Below are 21,287 nucleotides of genomic sequence, written 5' to 3' on the forward strand. Positions count from 1 at the left end.
CTGTATCAAATTGTGATTTGCCCTTGGCGTATGAATACGCATAATGAACATGTTTTTATAGCTATTATACTCTCTATACATGGATATGAATTTTTTGGAATATTACATTTGAAAAGGAGAAAATAACAAGAAAATGATTTTCATGTAAAAATTTTTTTTATAGAAACTAACATTTTTATTTAAAAAAACAAAAAAAAACATACTCAATCCAGGAAATAAATATTATTGAGCTCCACCCTGTGTCGTCTGCTGTCATCTCTGTCAACACTGCTGTTTCCAGTCTTTCCCTCTGGCAAAAATCAAACACTGCAACTCTGGGAAAAAAGAAAACAATGACATCAGATAAGGAGCAAAATGACGAAGCAACATTTATTCTACTAAACTTTGAGTTAATTGGAGAGTTTGACAGAGACAAGGATGAGACATTTGTAAATGAAAATCATCATTCGGTGTCCAAATGTGAGCTTGTTAGGGAACACAGATTTGTACACCCTGAGCCTGATGATATACTGAAATTTATAGAAAGTAAGCAGGATGCAAACACTTTAAAAAATACACTTTTTGATGTAAGGCTAGTGACATAATTCTCGCAGTCAAAAAATGAATTCAGAAATTTACACAAGATGCCCCGATCTGAACTGGATCAGTATCTGGCTGGTTTTATACTGTGTTAGGAGAAAAGATGGGTCTGAGTTTGAACCGAACAGCTTAAGAAATATAAACCGGCTCCATTGATCGCCACCTCAAAATCAAGAAATATACAAGCACAGTCATGAGAGGAACACACAAATTTGGTTTTAACAAGGGAAGCTCTTCGGGCTAAGCAAAAAGATTTAAAATCTAAAGGAAAAGGAAATAAACCCAATTGGAGTGACCCGATCACAGACGAAGAAATAAATGCCTTGTATAGCGAACAACTAACAGGGATGGAAACACATGAAGCCATTGTTAACAAAATGTGGTCTAACAACTCGGTACATTTTGGTTTGAGGGTTGTGACTGAACATTACGATCTGAAATGGGAGAATGTTACACTAAAGAAAGATGTGAATGGCCTCAAGTATCTTGAACTCAGTGATAGGCAGATAAAAACAAGAACAGGAGACAATGTCAAGGACATCAGGGATATTAATCCTAAGACGTATGAAAACAAAAACAACAAAGAGAGAGATCCACTTGCTATCTACAAACGGTATGCTGAACTAAGACCAGTAGACTTTTGTCAACGTGAAGATCCTTTCTATATTGTGCCCACCACTATTCCAATCTCACTGACAAACCCAAAACAGTTTAGGAAACAAGTCGTTGGAATTAACACACTTGGATGAATCATGAAAAAAAAATTAAAGAAAAGGCAAATATTACAGAAAGAAAGAAATTAACAAACACTAGTAGCCGAAAGTGCCTAATTCAGAAGTTAAGAGACAAAAACATTCCCCCAACTGATATCATGGAGACTTCAGGCCACATAATGTACAGTCTATAAACAGCTACTCAAACGTTAGTGACAAACAACAACAGACGTACTCCAAATATTTGAGCAACATCGGCCACCCAAGTAATTATACTGTCAACCCCCACCCCCACAACAAAGAAATTTCAAACACCAAAGCAGAAGACTGTAGTATATCACATTCCAAAACGTGTAATATTCAAAAGAATCAAATTATCAGCAACCCATTCTATGGCTCAAACATCACCGTACAAAATATGTTTTTTTATGAACCTGCTGCAAAATGTTAACGAGATCCCTAACTGGGCCAACTTTCTTTCAACAGGCGAATACTTAAACAGAGCCCACACAGCGGAAACGTAGGGTAATTATTGAAAGTGACACTGACAGTCAGTAGGAATAGGAAATATGGACAGAAACGATATCAATAAAATGCAGTTATGGTTAAATTATTTAATTACCTCTTGTTCTTCATTACTTTGATGTTTCTGGCTCAAATCGTAATGTTGCTATAGATGAAAATGGCCCCTGTTATTGTTCATGACAACGAACGCTACAAATTCAATGTTTGCACGCACATTATTAAAAAAAAATGAATGTTAACTATCAGCCTTGTATTTTGATTTAATTTAATAATGCTAAGGAAACATATAGCAATTAATATGACTGAAGTGTGCAGGAAATTATGAATCACTACGGAACTTTTTTGAGTGTACATAAATGCGAGGGTTGGAAGAGTTCACTCCCCTAAAGTGCACTGTTTCTGGCCGTCAGTTTTATCTCCCATATAAAATGAAAACTTTGATGTGGTATAAATAAAATATATGTAGGCCTATAGTATGTACGCTATATATATATATATATATATATATATATATATATATATATATATATATTGTGTACGCTCTATTACTGATATACCACTCGTTGTATATAATAAAAAAATTCATTAAAAGGAAACTCGGGTAAGCCTAGTTTCCTTTGAATGAAATATTTATACATCACGTGGTATATCAGTGATACAGCTTACATACTATACATATATATATATATATATATATATATATATATATATATATATATATATATATATATATATATATATGTTCGACAAAAGAGTTATATCCTGTTCCGTTTCTTTGACATACAATTGACAAGTCATTTAAATTTGTTACACATGAAAACCTGTACATTCTTTTGTAAATTAGCTGCCGACACAAACTAGAAACAATGCCAATAACTACTAACTTTAATACGCAGGGATAAATATTACTGTATCGGAGTTTACCGGGATAAGCTGGGATCAGGCATGGGAGGAATGTCTTACGAGAAACGTCCGGTTACCGAATGCTTCTTTGGATCTCACGGCAGAACCGTTGCCAGAGGGATACAACAATACACCAATCTGGTTAGATGTGTCCTATGTAAATAAGACACAAGCTGTTAGTAAGTACATAGGAAAGAAAGACTGAATATAACAAATAAAATGGTTATAATGATAACATTCATTCATCGCACATTGGATGACTTGAAAGAACATAAAAGTAATTTTCATTGTTTGTAAATTTTATTACTCTTCTTTTTTTGTCGTGGTTTTCAGTTTTTGTTGTTGTAATTTTTCAGTTTCGATTTAGGGAGGGAAGACGTAGAAATTTATCAGGTGCTGAAAAGAAGTGTTTCATATATATATATATATATATATATATATATATATATACACACACTCACACACACCATAAAATATACTGATAACATTATTTTGAGACAACATATAATTACTTTGTATATCGTACTCTTATACACAATACACCATACAATATACTTATGACATTAGTTTGAGACACTAATAGTGATTGTGTTCAAAACATTGGCTGTGACTGCACTGTCCATCGAAAATGTGATTTCTGACTCCGCTTTGAATGCTGTTATGTGAGCTTGACTCTGTTTTGCAATAACGAATACAAGTGCACATTCAGATATTAAGTATGTCCTTGATTGTTGATTGTAGCGTTTAATTGAGATATACAAAGTAATTATGTGCGATATTGTTTTGCAAAACAGTCATAACAAATAAGACGTCAAAACGATAATTCGATGGGTATCATTTAACAAACAAAACAAATAATAACTTCGGGTGCTGAAAATTTCCTTTGCACTATGACATTTATCCTAACAGAGCGGCTTCTCGTCATGACTTTTATTTTCACTCCCATGATGCTTGATATCATGCATTTATCTCTCTTACTTTTTCAGGTTCTCTCCAAGAAACATTGCAGAACATATTCAAATGTGTGGCTGTGTCGAATATGGACGGGGAATTTCTATATCGATTTGACAGCTGTTCTGCTCTGAATAGATTTCTTTGTGGAAATCGTAAGGAATTACAAGTCCTTTTTTTTGTAATTAAGTAGTATTCGTTTACTAGTCTATCTCTTAGTTAATATTTTTCTTTTTTGAATCCTGTTACATCTTTCCTTCCTTCTTTCATACTCTGGTTTTTTTCATCATCATCATCATCATCATCATCATCATCATCTTCTTTACTTCTTCTTCTTCTTCTTCTTATTATTATTATTATTGTTATTACGATTGATTGTGTAACTGATTAATTGTATTTCAAAAGCTCCGACAGCAGAACTGTATCCGAGCAACCTTTACTCTTGGATTGGCGCCCAGGAACAATGCCGTCTTCAACACAATCAGATTTCCAACATGGCGAAGCCTGAAGCAGAGACGTATATGGTACGGGGAGCTTGGTATTGGGTGTTTGATGTCCGGAAGCTGACTTTTCAGCCGGATCATGGTAATGTTGTCTCCTGTCTGAGACAATTACGTTTAGAATATCGACAGTAAATGCTATAATATGAGACAATTACGTTTATAATATCAACAGTAAATGCTATAATATGAGACCTGTTTACAATATCGACAGTACATACAATAATCAGAGACAATTACGTTTATAATATCGACAGTAAATGCTATACTTTGAGACAATTACGTTTATAATATCGACAGTAAATACTATAATCTGAGACAATTACGTTTATAATATCGACAGTAAATGCTATACTCTGAGACAATTACGTTTACAATATCGACAGTAAATACTATAATCTGAGACAATTATGTTTACAATATCGACAGTAAATACTATAATCTGAGACAATTACGTTTACAATATCGACAGTAAATACTATAATCTGAGACAATTACGTTTATAATATCGACAGTAAATGCTATAGTCTGAGACAATTACGTTTACAATATCGACAGTAAATGCTACAATCTGAGACAATTACGTTTATATTATCACAGTAAATGCTATCATCTAAAAGAAATACAGATACAAGATTGACATTAAATGCCGCAATCAGAGACAATTACAGTCATAATCAGTAAATTTCACAAAATATTTCATTTGCTGGCAACGCATCTAACTTTGCATGCGACATCACCTTCAACTGTCACCTGTAACAATTGAACTTGCCAGAGATAACAACAAACGGAGCGTTCGTGATGTTAACAATCGCTATAATGCTCCTTCGCTGAAACATGCACCTTTAATACGGAAAGACAATCCAAATATTAAAGGGAATACGCTGTCCGTTTACATTTGTCATTTGATTTCTGATGACAATATCTAACACAAACAACAATTTAATTATTTGTTTTGAAATTTATATAATTTAAATTTCAGCTTTAGAGAAAGACGGATGTGGTTACGTACAAGATGGCAAAGTCAAATTCACAAACTGTTCTGATCGTGTACCAACCACGCTGTGTATTGGAGGTGAGTTACCTCTGTACATTTTTCTTATCAAGTTTGTGTTACTCAGGCGTTATGTTCACTATGAACTTTATCACAATCACGTTGTAAAAGAAAACAAATATGAAAATGAAAGACAAGAAAGAAAAATCCCAAATAAAATAGGACTTTTATTTAGTGTTTTAAATTATGGATTGCTGAGGAATCATTTATTTTTATTCAGAGAGGAATTTGTGATGCATAAATTTCAGTGTTTGCCAAAATAAGATTTAGCGTACTTCAGAAAGTCTTACCTTGATGTACCTGAAATACAGCTTATCACTTCATTCTCCTAAGAATTGTCATTTTTATTATGTGTATATAATTACATTAGATTACGATACAAAAGTAAACAAAATACAGTATATCTCATAAAGAAATGATGAACTGATGCGATCATACAAGAACGTCATCAGACAGATAAGAGCGTATATGCATTTCTCTTATTTGAATCCAAAGGCAAGATATAAGCATAAATAAACACAAATTACTACTCCCATTATGTTTGTGTGTGTTTGTGTTTGTGTGTGTGTGTGTGTGTGTGTGTGAGAGAGAGAGAGAGAGAGAGAGAGAGAGAGAGACATCCCCGTCTGTAGCTTTGCTACAATTTAGTAATAATTTGTCGATTGTGGGAATTTTCTCATCCCAATGAATCAGTAAATTTCCAGGAACAGAAATATTAACATTATCGTAAAATGGACCCTCGCTAATTTCTTACGATAGGGAATTACCTGGAAAGTTTTAGGTATTTGAGATAGGAATTATTTCTGTGTTAGGTGTTTGGGTCGTACTTTGTATTGCATGGCTTGTAGTACTAACATTCGGTTTGAAAAGGCTTACTAATGAATCACAGAGGTGTGAAAAATAACCAAACGTATGCAAGGTATAATTAGCGTTTCGTGATGTGTGGTCTTCAAGTGATTAGACAAAATTTTGTAACACTGATCTTTTGAAACCATTCACGTGACATCGACTGTTGTCTGGAGGTCCTTTGAGATAAGAGGAACATAGACTTCAAAGTTATACAAACACAGAAGTTATTTGATTTGCTCGGTATTGTTTAGTCCCACAAATAAATAACTGAAAAGTAATTGGGAATGAAGATTAAAGACAGATGGCGGAATATATGAAATTTTCTCCTTTGATTAAGATTTGCAAGAGTAGAACGAAAAAGAATGCGTCATAAGGATGACAAAAACCAATAACAAAAACTCACAAAGAAACAGAAAAAAACCCAGTAAAATGAAACCATCAATTACTTTAAAATCTTGAAAGATAAAACAAGAACTAATGCATAAATTTATATTAGGAATTCTTATGTATACATTGACTGCCATTACATTTAAGAAATTATATATACTCTTACTTGGATTGAATAATATTTGTTTTAGGAACGTTAAAAGCTTTATTTTTCATTTTCAGAACCCATATATAGAGTGCGTCAAGAAGATAATTATAATGAAGACTCAAATGGTGATTAGACCCCCCCCCCACTCCGATTACCTCACTCAATGAAAGTGTTAAATTGAAAGATCAACGTGAATATTTTAATATTTTCTTTCTTCTATTCTTCATCTTCTTCTGTGACCTTATCTTATTTATCTTCTTATTCTTCCTCTTTATTTGTGACCTCGTCTTAAGATTCTGTCTGTTTTTCTGTCTGTCTTTTAAAATGTATCACAAATCTTGGAGATCATTTACATTCCGAATGTGGAACGAAGTGAATACAAACAGTAAAGTTCTAAAGAGAGTTCATCGAAATTCATCGCACTTAATCTGATCGTGTCATATTTGAACAAATACACTTTCTAGGATCGTAACTTCAAGTTCTAGCTACTAACAAAATAACATACTGATTCCAAAATACTGCTGTGGCACTAACGATGAACGATTTTTTTAAATATTATTTTCTGTTTTATATCTCAGACTCGACTTAAGTGGAACTATAACAAGCGTGGGAATAATGTGAAACAGTTAAGATCGGACGAGTTCATTTTCTCTGGACGTTTAACAAAATTGATTAAATGGCTGTTTTATACAATGCTATTTGAAGCCTATCTTTATTTCTAGATCTGAAGGTCATTCTTATAGCTGTTTTTGTAAGCCTGGGTATTGCTTGTGGGATAATTGTGGCCATTATAAGTTTTATTAAAAGGTAAGCAAATGCTAAATCTGTGTTTACTGCAAACATGTTTCTTATTTCTATTGTCTTTTTATCTCAATTTATCATATGTTCTTTGAGAAAGGCATGAAACATTTTTAATGCTTCTTCTGTTTATTCTGGAAAATATCTAATGGTACCTCGAATATACATCATTGTCGATAGTGTACGAGTCAGTTTCGTGCACAAACAAGACATGTTCATTTTTTATACAGGAAACGTATACAGCGTAAACAAACGATAATCTCATCTCATGCCACACGCAAGTAGGGGATTTCATGTACTTTTTAATAAGGGCCAATAGCTCTAATATCCAAGGTAAGAACGCAAACAAATCCGATTTTGAGAGTGTTCCATCTTTCTAGTTTGAAAAGTGTTGCTCAGCATTCAAGCCTTTTTCAAAAGTGCTGATTTGTTTGTCCAGATTATATTGCAATATTTAATTTAATTTGTTTGTCCAGATTATACTACAATATTTAATTAAAAAGGGCGAATTACATCAAGGCTGAATGAAAAGGTTCATACAAAATACCTCTTCAAAAATTGTCCGTTTATATGTCCGTCTGTTGAGTTACTTTCTATGCTGTTGTCATACCTTATGGATGAGCATATGTGTAATAAAGTCAAGCTTTTATTTGTATGTGAATAATTTTGTCAAGAAATTAAAACAGGAGAATATCTGCAACCATAATAAATCCATTTCATCTCAAGTTTTGACTGGATGCTGCAAGTAAATGTGTAATTCTGCCTCCAAAATCATCCATTCCATCAACACAACTCTAACGTAACTCATTATATCATTATTCGGGAAGAACATTATTCTTAACAACAACCGAGATTAGGTTCCGTAAAAACATATTTCTAACTAGAACATATAATTTGATGCAACTCTTGAAGAAATGTACTATATGTAAACATTTTGCATGATTTGTTTATATTTCAAATACGTTAGTGTGAAGATCTGCACGCTGCAATACTTGGAACCTAATAGTGTGATACGATTAAAAGCCTACACTCGACCATGGAGCACTATGGTATTATATATATATATATATATATATATATATATATATATATATATATATATATATATATATATATATATATATACTTTAGTCTACTACCGCATACATTTATGCGTAACTTTTGTTTACATCATGCGATGTATGGAATTATCCGACATAAGATACCGATAATAATGATTTTAATGATGGTGATAATGGTGATGATGAAATGCCGTGGCTAATAGATATGGCTTCAATAGGTTTAAATGCGTATTGATTGGAATGTAATTGCATGTCAACTACATTCTATTTCAGAAAGCAACAGGGGAACAAGTCAAAACATAAAATCGTTACAGCAACAAAGAGAAAATTTGAACCAAACGTTTTGGACAGCCAAACAAATACTGCAACCTCGATCGGTAGAACAGGCCCCTCTGTATCTCTTAGCCAGCCAGCGAATTCTACAGCTATTCCAGAACAAAATGGAAGGAAAACAGTGTTAGTTACGTCTTCAGCATCCGAGAATAATCGACGTAACAACGGACAGTATCTTAGTTGGAAAATCGATTACAATGACGTCACTTCCTACATTCCGCAGGGAAATGACAACAGTCGGGAATCATCGGTTGCTTCCACCGTCAATGATGCAGTTGAGTACGCATTGCCCAAAAAAGGTGCACGATACAGAAACGCATTTGAAGATTCTGGGGTATATGAGGAATATGAGAACAGTCTCACATTTAAGCAAGCCATTCCGATGGAGGGATCTAATACCAAAAGTCGACATGGTAATTCGAACCTTGCCAGGGTTGAATATGAAGATTACGACACAACTTTTGATGTTAGGCGTCATCGCGTGTTTCCATATTATGAAAGCTTTGTGTGAATGGATATACCATTAAAGCCTGCATGATCCGAGTCTGAAACATAGAAAACAAAAGCCCAACATATTTTGAATGAAATTATTTTTGTCGCTTACACCTTAATTCGATGATGTAACGTCTATCTTTTTTGTCTCTCTGTCTGACTCACTTTCTCTCTCTCTCTCTCTCTCTCTCTCTCTCTCTCACCCACTCTCTCTCTCTCTCTCTACACACACACACACACACACACACACACACACACACATATATATATATATATATATATATATATATATATATATATATATATATATATATATATTAAAGGAGATTTATTTTGCCTTTGAAACATTATATAGTAATACATTAGTGAAGTACACTTATTAAAAATAGGAAAATATATTAAAATTAAAGTGTCCATGTTGCAGCTAGGTCGCTCCGTACCAAATCAACAAGTGATATGTGTTGATGATATGAAAGCAAGGAATTGATGAGTACGTTCTCACAATGCAATTAAATTTACTTTCAAACAAACGATAAGTGCATTTTCATGTCTATTTTTCATTTCTTTGATTATTTATTGGCATAGTTGTTGGTCAAAGCATCAATTATTGTATTTATAAATTCGTTCTTGATAATAAGATAGCAATCCTAGGGTATGTATAATTTGCTTCTAGGTTTTTAGATTTGAGTTATTATTTGTTTTGATTAATTGTTGGTTGGTGTTGGGAAGATATTGCTCAACTGGAGTAATTACACAATTATTAAGAGCAGGTAAAATATTGTATATTATTCTCAATAACCCTAACCCTAACCCTTACCTTCATAAGGTAATATATTCCTTTCAAGTTCCACCTTGACACATTTCCGCACAAGTTAAAATAATTACCAGAATATTTATCCAGGTTAAATTAACGCTCTGTGTATGCGATTTACTTCGAGGCTAGTTGTCGAAAATTGTACAAGTGCATGTGCCCACGTATCTAAATAGAAAGATTTGACAACATGACTGCTCCAATAAGCATCGGCAATTTTACGCTTTGCAAAAACACATATTAACAGACTTTCTGAAAGAATTATGCTTAACTACAATTGCGTCCAAGGGATTATTAGACTAACTTAAGTAAGTCATGAAAATTAACAAAGGAATTGATCCAAATGTTTTGAGCTAATTTGTTGCTTTTAACATAAAGAGGTGATACCAGATTTTGTCGGTGTAGGAATAATATACATACAAGAGAGATACATCGCTAAATAGCCGAGATGCTTATTTTTTTTCAACCATGGCAGAGAGATGCTTATTTTTTGCAACTATGGTACAGAGATGCTTAATTTTTGCAGAGTGCCAAATGACGTCATTTTGTTGAATCTGCTGAAGTAGACTGACCCAAAGTTGATCTGAATTTTTCGCAACCAGTCCAGGAATTAATATGTGCAATTTTGGCTGGATAAACTTGTGTCAAAACTAATGTCATTTGTCTGTGAATGACTGTGTATTATTGAAACAGTCTGCATGCTTTTGAAGACAGGCATTAAGCTGTGTCAAAACTGTAAGAAATCAACCTGGTGTCGTTTTAAAAAATATTTTCAGCATAAATTAAAACACCTACGAGGACAATTTTCAGTTCGGATAAAATGATTTCTTGTTAGATTCAGCTTCTGCCAGATTTAACAACTAGCTGAGTGCCAAACAATAGGTACCGGGTCAAATATATGCCAGGGCGTTTGTTAATCATTGGACGACTGTATGCCGCATAGTCCCATATATACATGTCGTAATTAAAGTGATTGTTTTAAGTAAACCCTTTTTAAATGAACTATGCGAGTTACTGATACCTCTGTAGAACACAAACAACAGCTTGTAATTTTGACTCGATCTATGCTAACCAAACTGTCACCACCTTATATGATTTCTGATCCTAATAATTTTGTTTCTGATGCAGCCGGTGATTGCAATTTACTTTGGAAACGTCTAATTGCATAAAAAAATCCTCATTTAGAAGAATTATTGTGTTTCAAAGTACTGAATGAAGAAATAAAAACCATCAAGGTATGAAAGGAATTTGTTAATTAGACCCACGATTTTCGGATATAAATCAGTCTCCGAAATTGGGTATACTATCATGACAGTCCTGTTGAATATTGTTAAAAGTTTGAGCTGATAAACAATACAAAACACCAAAACTTCCCACAACCTAGTGTCTGCAACTTCCCACAACCAAGTGACTGCAACTTGACACAATCTAGTGTCTGCAACTTCCCACAACCTAGTGTCTGCAACTTCCCACAACCTAGTGTCTACAGCTTCCCACAACCTAGTGTCTGCAACTTCCCACAACCTAGTGTCTGCAACTTTCCACAACCTAGTGTCTGCAACTTGACACAACCTAGTGTCTGCAACTTGACACAACCTATTGTCTGCAACTTCCCACAACCTAGTGTCTGCAACTTCCCACAAAATAGTGTCTGCAACTTCACACAACCTAGTGTCTGATGAATCACAGATAACGACTAAACATTGCAGGTAAATATTTTTGAGAAAAGCATTCATTATCAAAATTATATTTCGTTTATTTCAATTTATGCTTTAAGGCATTAAGAAAACCAATTATCAAACACCATTCTTGTTGCATTTTAGTTTCTTTGTCACCAATTGTCCACCTTCTGTATGTACAGTTTTATCTACTATATGTGGAACAACCTCTGCATCTTGAGTGACGTTGAGCAGATTCTTGTACCTGAAAGTCACGTTGCTTTAGGTCGATTTTTATATGGGCAGGCGATTAGTATTCTGGGTACCCATGCTAGAATTGGTGTTCTTTACGGCATATTGAACATATATGATGAATATTTCTTACATATCCAACATCATTAATCTCGTGTTCTGATTCTTCAAAGCAGCACACAGCCCTTTGATAACCAGGACACTACCAGATTTCATCTGACATCAGTATTCATACACTACACTGAGCGGTTCCTTGCTATGCTATAACGTGAGTATTGATAACAGTGGGACATTATTAAATTATGGTTCTCTGATCCATGTACTGAGTTCCATCTGGGATCGTCTCACCCATGCTACATAATAATCAAGAAAAACGTATTTGCGGCATAGTACAAATTTGAGGAATTGTAACTGCAATAGTTTTTATCCAGATTACATAAGTGACAGAGGATGACGTTGAATTCATCAGCTTCGATCGATTAAAAATCTAAGTCGTCGTCTAAAGTCGCTTGTCCATATACAGATCCGTAATGAAGAGCAGTGTGAAACCAGACTTGCAGAATCCGACTTTGAGGCTTATGCAAATGCCTAAGTTCATATAGAGGGTAATGGTGTGTGTTATATTTCAGTTTAACCACGTCAACAGCATGATAACGTGTGCTATCACTGGAGGCAACTTGGACAGAATCAGCACATTATACATTTTTGTAGAATTGCTACGGTGATTCCATAACCTTAAATTTTGCCTATCAATTTCTTTGACCTAACTCATACGCCTGTTAAACCATTCATTGCTAATGATAAGTATTGGTCATATAAGGACCAAAGCAACAAATCAATATTTTAGTTAAGTCATTTTTCAATTTTGTGCTTTGTTTTACTTTACTCCGAGGCTTCTTCAATTTCAGTGCAGTATTTCACAAGTATTTTTCCAGCCTCTAAAGTTGTTTTCGCTTCTCTTTCTGCTCTCTTGCCAATACTTATAAAAAGAAGAAAAATGCTATTTTATTTCTCCTGTGTTCTGAAGATAACTTACGACAATTCTCAGATAAATTAATATGCGTGTTACATATATAATTGCTTCACGTTACGTTTAACTGTTTCTGCCTTTAAATGTACTTTAGGATGATAATCAAGATCTGTCGCGAAATTATCTTTTTTAATATTTTTTTTTATAGGTTGGGTTTATCCCGAGCCACCACGAATCCAACATCACGTGAATAGCTTAGGCCGAATTCACGCATCGTATTAATTTGTTGATCTATTTGCCTCTTCACTCTACCTTAGACACCTTGATAAACGTTTTGTGACGAATTGCATATACAGGAAAACGGTAATAAATATGCACGTATTAAGCGCTATGGCAAATTATGTTTGGATCCACATATCATTGTTAGCTTGGTCATAAGTAGACCCATGCAGTTTTTAGGAGGAACTAACACGTTTGTATCAACTGACGCATTGTGAATAAAATTTGAAGATTATTTTAAGCCAACAGTTCCCATAAATAAATGAACTAAATTTAAAGCATATGAAAACAATAGTTTTAAAAATGTCACGGAACCCACAATTACATCCTTTTACAACTAACTCGCTCTTAAACTAAATAACAGAAGGAAAGACAAATCTAAAACTTTTATAAAACTATAAAATGTATTTCCATAGAAAGCAATTTGAAACTTTAAAATGTACTTACATACTATCCAAAATGAGCCATCGCAGGTCCAAAATCTATAGAGAGCTCAAAATGAATTCCAATATGGAATGTGCTGATGTACCAGTATTCTAATATCTTCATGTCATAACAGTCTTAATGCATCACAAAGATATAATCCATAATATGTTTTGACGAATCCACAATAATCCAAAAGAGTGATTTAGCCCAAAATGTCAGCGATCACTTTGCAATTCCTATGAATAATTTACAAGTATTCTTCTCAAATTATATTTAAACACAACAGTAAATGAGGCAACAGACTGAACTTAAAACGGGAATGAATAATTTTGTCTACCACAGTCTTAAAGAAAACCCTATAATACAAAAAAAAAAAAAAAAAAAAAAAAAAAAAAAAAACCAGGATGCGGGCCACGAATTTGCTTCCAGAACATTCTAAGTTTATATTTAAAGTTTAGAATTTGAACTCAAATTTCACCAAATTACTTATTTAAAACATACAAACAGGAAAATAAAACAGGTTGGCCATACCTACCTTCTCTTAATCAACAGTCAAAATCAAACACACATTATTAATTAAATATCCCTAACATTCACTATCACGTACCATTCTTATCTAAATAGTATTCGTCATTTGCTTTAGCGCACCTATGCGGCATTATACTGACTCCACCCAGATTATACCATCCAACATTAAAACTGTGTCCTACTATATTCATGTTCAACCTCTATACCAATATCTTCAAAACTTGATTATAAGCTTAAAGGTATACGTTGATTATATATTAGACACATTTGTACTGTTTCATGCTATTCCAATATTCTTCGACAATGAATCTTTGCATCAAAGTCATATTAGTCATGGAAATATAGTTTCATATTGAAATGTTCCATGACCTCTTTAAACAATAGGCAATAGGCAACTATCATTTGACAGGCTTTTCCCATTGAGACTTGAACAGACGCGCTCTATTATGGGCATAGATTCGATGACCCTTTCAAACCTGTCCATGCATTTACGAGGATAATTGTCCTTACACGACAAGTCTAGAGTTTGATATCGAAATGTTTCAGTGCTTACGTGAATTTTGAGTCAATTAATAACTTGGTAATTTACTCTAAAGATCATCCCACGGACCGATGAATATCTTCAAACGGTTATTTCCTTATCATTCTTCATGAACTGATCAACCATGCTGAATAAATTAAATTTCTCATTATTCTTCACTTTACTTCTCCATCTCAGCCATATTTAATAGCTGTCTAGATGAATACATAACCGGTTGTCACTGAGAGATATACATCGATTAGTTGATCACTGAGATATATACATTGATTAGTTGATCACTGAGATATATACATTGATTAGTTGATACATTCATTTTCGAATGTTTATATCGTATGCATTGTTTTGTTTTTTAATCAGTGAATGGTTTGTTATAGGTATATGTTTGTAGGTTATATGCTGATAACGCTTAGGGCATATACAAGATTATATTTCATTAAAAAAAATTATTCTGGATATTATGTACATTATTACACAATTTTGACAAGGACGGTAATCTATGTGTGAATTTTCTATTAACGGTTTAAATTCACAAATAAGAATACAATTATTAATACTAAAACGATATCGACCAAATGTAAGCTTGCTATATCCTGACAGAAGAATGGCATGAATGATGCATGTCTACAGATTAAATATAAATGGTTATTAGCGAGATGTCTCAATATGCCTCTTGAGAGATCATGGTATATAATTTTTGAATATTTCTTACACGCTACTATGACATGTACTTGTTGAGTATAAATGTTGATTCTTTCTAATTACACTGGTCAACAGTGAAATCATTACTGACTTGAAAAGGCCCTAATCTGTAGTATTTTGGTGTGCCGAACACGAATATAACCGTGAAAAATTTGTATTGGCTCTCGTTTTGAAGATATTCATATACCTCATTTTCTATGTTTCACTGTGTAAATTTCTCCAGTAGGACTGCAGCAACATCCGGAATAATGATGTAACATTGCATAATACCATCATGCTCACATCATCCACAGTTGATTGCATCATTTTATGATGCAATGCAATACTAATGCCATGCGGCTGCTGAAGTAAGTTGACGTCAGCAGTGTACTATACATGTGTAGGCCTATTATACTAATGCCAGGCGGCTGCTGAAGCTGACGTAAGCAGTGTACTATATAAAGCCCAATCAGATAGGTTCAGCATTTAAAATATTTTAGACGTTGTGCGAGACAGTTCAAGCTACTGTTACATAAAACATTATTTTATCCATTTACGTACAATAAAGAACAGTAATGCCTCGAAAGTGTGTTAATACCGCGGACAATTTTTGCTATATTTGTGGGGAAGTGACATTTGCCAACCAGAAGAAAAGTATCAATTCTCAAGTGAAGAAGGCATATCATCTTTACTTCGGATGCAAGGTTGGTGACCAAGACAAGCCTTGGGCTCCGCATATATGCTGTGCTACATGTACAACACAGCTTTCACAGTGGTTGAATTGCAAAAGGTCATCAATGCCGTTTGCAGTCCCAATGGTGTGGAGAGAGCCAAGCAACCACCTAAATGACTGTTACTTCTGCTTGGTTCCTCCTCTTTCCGGCGGAATAACGAAGCGAAAGAAGTCGAGAATAGTCTACCCAAACATTCCGTCTGCATTGAGACCAGTTCCACATGGTGAGGGACTTCCTATTCCAGAACCTCCAGCAGAATATTCTCTTGATTCATCTGACGAAGACAAAGGTGAGTCGACCTGTTCTTCTCCTGGTCCATCAGCATGCAGTGATCCAGATTTTCACTGTGGTGCATCATCAACCCCACACAGAATAACACAGGAAGAACTAAATGACCTGATTCGTGATTTGGACTTATCAAAGAACAAGGCAGAATTGCTAGGATCAAGACTCCAACAATGGAATCTTCTAGAAGAAGATGTCACAATTACTGCATATCGAAAGCGCCACCAGCAATTGGAGCCTTTCTTCAGAAAGGAAAGTAATCTGATATTCTGTTCCGATATTGAGGGCCTCATGAATGCTTTAAAAATCACTCATGACCCACAAGAATGGAGACTATTTGTGGACTCTTCGAAACTGAGTCTCAAGGCTGTGCTTTTGCACAATGGAAACATTCTTCCATCTATTCCAGTAGCGTATGCTGTCCACATGAAAGAGACATACGATAACTTAAGGCAGCTACTGAATTCCATTGAGTATAACAAGTACAGCTGGCACCTCTGTGGTGATTTGAAGGTAGTTACCCTTTTAATGGGACTGCAGCAAGGATATACAAAATACATGTGTTTCTTATGCGAGTGGGATAGCCGAGCAAGGGAAATGCACTACATGAGGAAGGAATGGACTCACAGGCAGAATGTAGCCATTGGAGAGAAGAATATCCAACACCCAGCTCTGGTTGAGGCTCAGAAAATCTTGCTACCACCCCTTCACATCAAACTAGGTTTGATGAAGAACTTCGTGAAAGCCATTGACCGGACTTTGCCAGCATTCCGATACCTGCATGAAAAATTCCCTCGACTCAGCGAAGCAAAGATTAAAGAGGGAGTTTTTGTGGGTCCTCAGATTCGAGAGCTTTTCAAAGATGACCGGTTCAACAACTTGCTGGAAGGTGACGCGAAACAAGCATGGAATGCTTTTCGCCTAGTTTCTACAAACTTCCTCGGAAATGTTAGGGCAGAAAACTATAAGGAACTAGTAGAAGACATGTTGATGAAGTATAAGAAACTTGGCTGCAATATGTCTCTAAAGATTCACTTCCTTCATTCCCATTTGGATTTCTTTCCTAGCAACTGTGGTATTGTTAGTGATGAACATGGCGAACGTTTTCATCAAGATATCGCAACAATGGAACAAAGATACCAGGGAAAATGGTCCACTACAATGCTGGCTGACTACTGCTGGACACTCCTCAGAGATGCTCCCGAACAGCTGTACAAGAGACAGGCGAAGAAATCTAAGATGTAGTCAATGACTTGATTTTTTATAGGTAGGCTATTACAGTTGACCTTTTACTATTGGAATGCATTTCGTTATGTAAACATTAATTTCTTGCAGATTACAAAAAAACTAGAGCCAATTTTGCAATTTGACTGTCATATTCGTGTTCAGCACATAAAAATTGATAAGAATTGACTAATTTTATTTCAGTAACATGACTTTTGTAAAAATTTGTTGTCCAGTGTTAGTTGTTTTGTTCATTTGTGAATACCCAATGTTTGAAATTGGTCCCCCTAAATCTTATTTTAATAGTTTTATGATCATATCTAACCGGTTCTACTACAACTGACTACAATCCCTACTAATTAGCCTTTACCATCTATCACTTAAAATGAGGTTTAAAAACCCTGATGGAATGTTTTCTGTTGTCTGCATAGACCAGCTTTGCTGTTGATTGACTGGAACACCTTACCTTTAGCAACGAGTATCCAGCGTCCAATATATATCCTCAACATATGTTATCTGCCATCAACAAATCAAGCATTCGCTACCAGCGACGATGTGTGCCGAAACATGATTGGATTGTTGCATAGAAAAATCATTGTTCTGTACAACACAATCAACTAGATACGGAACATTTAATATACGGTGACAATTATTTCTTCGTGTGTGTGTGTGTGTGTGTGTGTGCGTGTGAAAAACTGCTACAATCATGAATACTGAAAAGCACGCTTCCTCCCCTATAGTAATAAAACAAATGAAAAGCAAAATCAAAAGAAGATAACGAAGACAAAGAATACAAACGTAGAACGACATTTAGTTCAAATTTAGGATATTGTTAAGTGAAATCAAGGTAATAATCAATATGCTTGCTTTATCTGATAATCTCAGTTTAAAAGAGAAATCATGCCATATTTTCATGGATCAAACTTCGTTCAATTGCTTGCCAATTATTATAAAAATGTATGTTTCAATTTCGTTAAAATTCAACCAATGAAATCAAATGATTTTGGTCAGTTTACATTTTTCAATATTAAACTATATTTATTTAAACGTACGTTGATGTACTCTTTTAGATTTCTTTTAAAACTTCGCGCTCAGATTCATTCACAATACGTTGAAGTTGGATTAGTAATTTAATCAACTTCTAGTCTCCTTGTAGTTTGAAGGGAAACTTATAATTTTCTTCGAGTAAACGAGATATATACCAGTCAACTGCTTAGGGCGAAATTAAAGAAATAGCATGCAATATTGGTTGCACATTGTATTAATACTTGGCCATGAGGTTCATCGATGCGGCCGTTACTGCTCCATTTGTCAGTTCAAAGGTGAATATTTGTTTCATCAAGACAACTATTGTGAAATTGACTTTTCACATGTTGAGGGTTGAACCTCCCGTAAGAGTACTTCCACCGTTCACGAGAAGTTTTGTTTTGCTGGTATTGGCTGGCTTTATTATATCCTTTTTAATACTTGTGCAAGCATTCTTAAGTTTATGAGAGTAGCATCTATCACTTCAATACTTTCCTTCGGTGGAGTAAATAAACTTTCGTTGTCATCTTATTTTCTAAAAACGAAAGCTTGTTTTACTGGCCAGATTTAGAGTTTACAAAAACATTGAGGTCTGTGTTGTATATGTTTAATCCATTTTAATTAAGGTCCTCATCGATTGAGTATTCATCAGTTATTTCACTGTGATTTCCATTTATGTTAATTATTTTGAATTCCGATTTGTGGCCTCGGTTTTCCGGCTGAATGCATAATAATGACGTTAACTATTTGCACAGATTCTAAATCTAACAACGTATATTCTAAATCCAGTTAAGCAGTGTAACATAGCAGAAGGCATTAGGGCAGAATATTGTGCCATTATTGGATGTTGGAATGATTATATTGATAAATATGACGAACATGTTCATGCTGATTATTAGGATGATTTCTCAAACTAGGGATTCAGAAGCATTCAGTTCAAAAATTATTTGTTGTATTAAACAACCACATTATAACAAATAAATTAGAAATGGATAAAAGCAACATGACGTACATTAATCTCAATTTAATATTAATCATAGATGGATGTATTACAAAAAAAGTGTTGTAAAGAGATTATTACAATTTCTTATAAGGCTAATCACAAAAATATATTATTACCCACCTCTACTGCTTAGCGTACAGATGGATACGAAGTATGTTTGATTCCTTTCGACACCATCCTGACCTTAATCCTCAATATTACAAACTTTTATAGTTACAAAGAGAGGCACTTCACCAATTCAGAGGAAATGGAGACAACAATATTTAAGTGGTTAGAAAATACATTCAGATAACATATATGTCTTGCTGTTGAAACACATTGAATATAAATTTAAAATGATGTGCGACAAATACATACGAAATTAGATAATGGAGATGTGGATTTTAAAAGCGAAATAGAAACGCATAAATAAAAGAGTAATATATATATATATATATATATATATATATATATATATATATATATATATATATATATATATATATTACTCTCGATGAGAAGTACATATTAATGGACTATGTACAGATGAAGAAACAAGACAGTTCGATGATGGCAAGTCTGGTAGGGCATTCTTCAGCCATTCTGGCATTGCCATCCTCATAATCAGGATGCAAATGAAACATCGACAAAGGTGTGGCTGAATCTCTCCTGCTGCTCGTAGACGTAGACCACTGATACTGGCTTGTCAACTGGAATGTGGGTCTTGGTGTGCTTTCCTGATGTCTACTTCCCATCCTAGCGACCAATCGTTTCTGCTCCAGCTTGATCTGTCAATAGCTCTGCCCATTACAGCACTAAATGTCTGGCTTTTATGGCAGCTGGGCCATGTCAACGGGTGGGTCTTTACAAGGCACATGTGATCTTGTAATATATCCTAAAAGTATTCCACATATCGAGGGCATCGTAGGGCAGTATATTATTACTGTCGTAATGAGGTCTCCAACAATGATCCCCGGCATCAACGACAAGTTTGAAAGCCCGATCCAGGTGATGACACCCCGAGGAGCCCTAGGAGCCGAATCATGTGAAGTTTCTGTTCGTTTTTTGATAAGGAAGGTCTAGCTGCATATCCAACAAGTCTCAACGATTCTGCAAAGACAAACTCTTCACTGTAAGTTGCTAAAATTACGCTGTCTTCAGGAATTTGTAATGATTACATTGATCACCGACTTTGCAGGCGTTTTGGTTGGGGTTGGGAGGGTGACTTACTAGGTTCTACATGATACGTGGAGGAAATATTTATGATTGCATTAATGTCGGTGCTATTGACAATTCTAATATACCAGGTTAAATAGGTTCTTTCAGGTTAATGGTATAAATATGATCAAACGGGAATGGCTATATGGCATGCCGTTTAGAACTCGTATCACATGGGAGGGGACTTGACAGTCCTAGCCACACCCACAACATTTAATAATAAGCCATTCGGTTTAACTCTAAAATGGCCATTGCTGAACCAAAACATATCTAATTTAACGTTTTCTTAGATAACTGAATCAGGCTGTGATGACTTCTATATCTGCGACAATGCATTCTGACGCACTGGATCATCAGCTGCCAAGATACATATTCTTTATTT

General features: G+C 34.6%; 1 protein-coding gene across 1 annotated transcript; it reads left to right on the plus strand.

Annotated features, from left to right (window-relative positions):
* The first annotated feature begins 332 nt into the window (after positions 1-332).
* LOC149791990 (uncharacterized) lies at positions 333-9,468 on the plus strand. The gene is made up of 8 exons (XM_089969512.1): positions 333-459; positions 2,714-2,899; positions 3,707-3,826; positions 4,077-4,256; positions 5,154-5,246; positions 6,684-6,734; positions 7,332-7,416; positions 8,742-9,468. The coding sequence occupies exons 1-8, from the start codon at positions 333-335 to the stop codon at positions 9,310-9,312; spliced, it is 1,413 nt and encodes a 470-aa protein (XP_089825638.1). The 3' UTR covers positions 9,313-9,468.
* Positions 9,469-21,287: the final 11,819 nt, after the last annotated feature.

This window comes from Sinohyriopsis cumingii, chromosome 9, assembly GCF_028554795.1.
Source record: "Sinohyriopsis cumingii isolate HCF-2022 chromosome 9, ASM2855479v2, whole genome shotgun sequence".
Lineage (NCBI taxonomy): Eukaryota > Metazoa > Mollusca > Bivalvia > Unionida > Unionidae > Sinohyriopsis > Sinohyriopsis cumingii.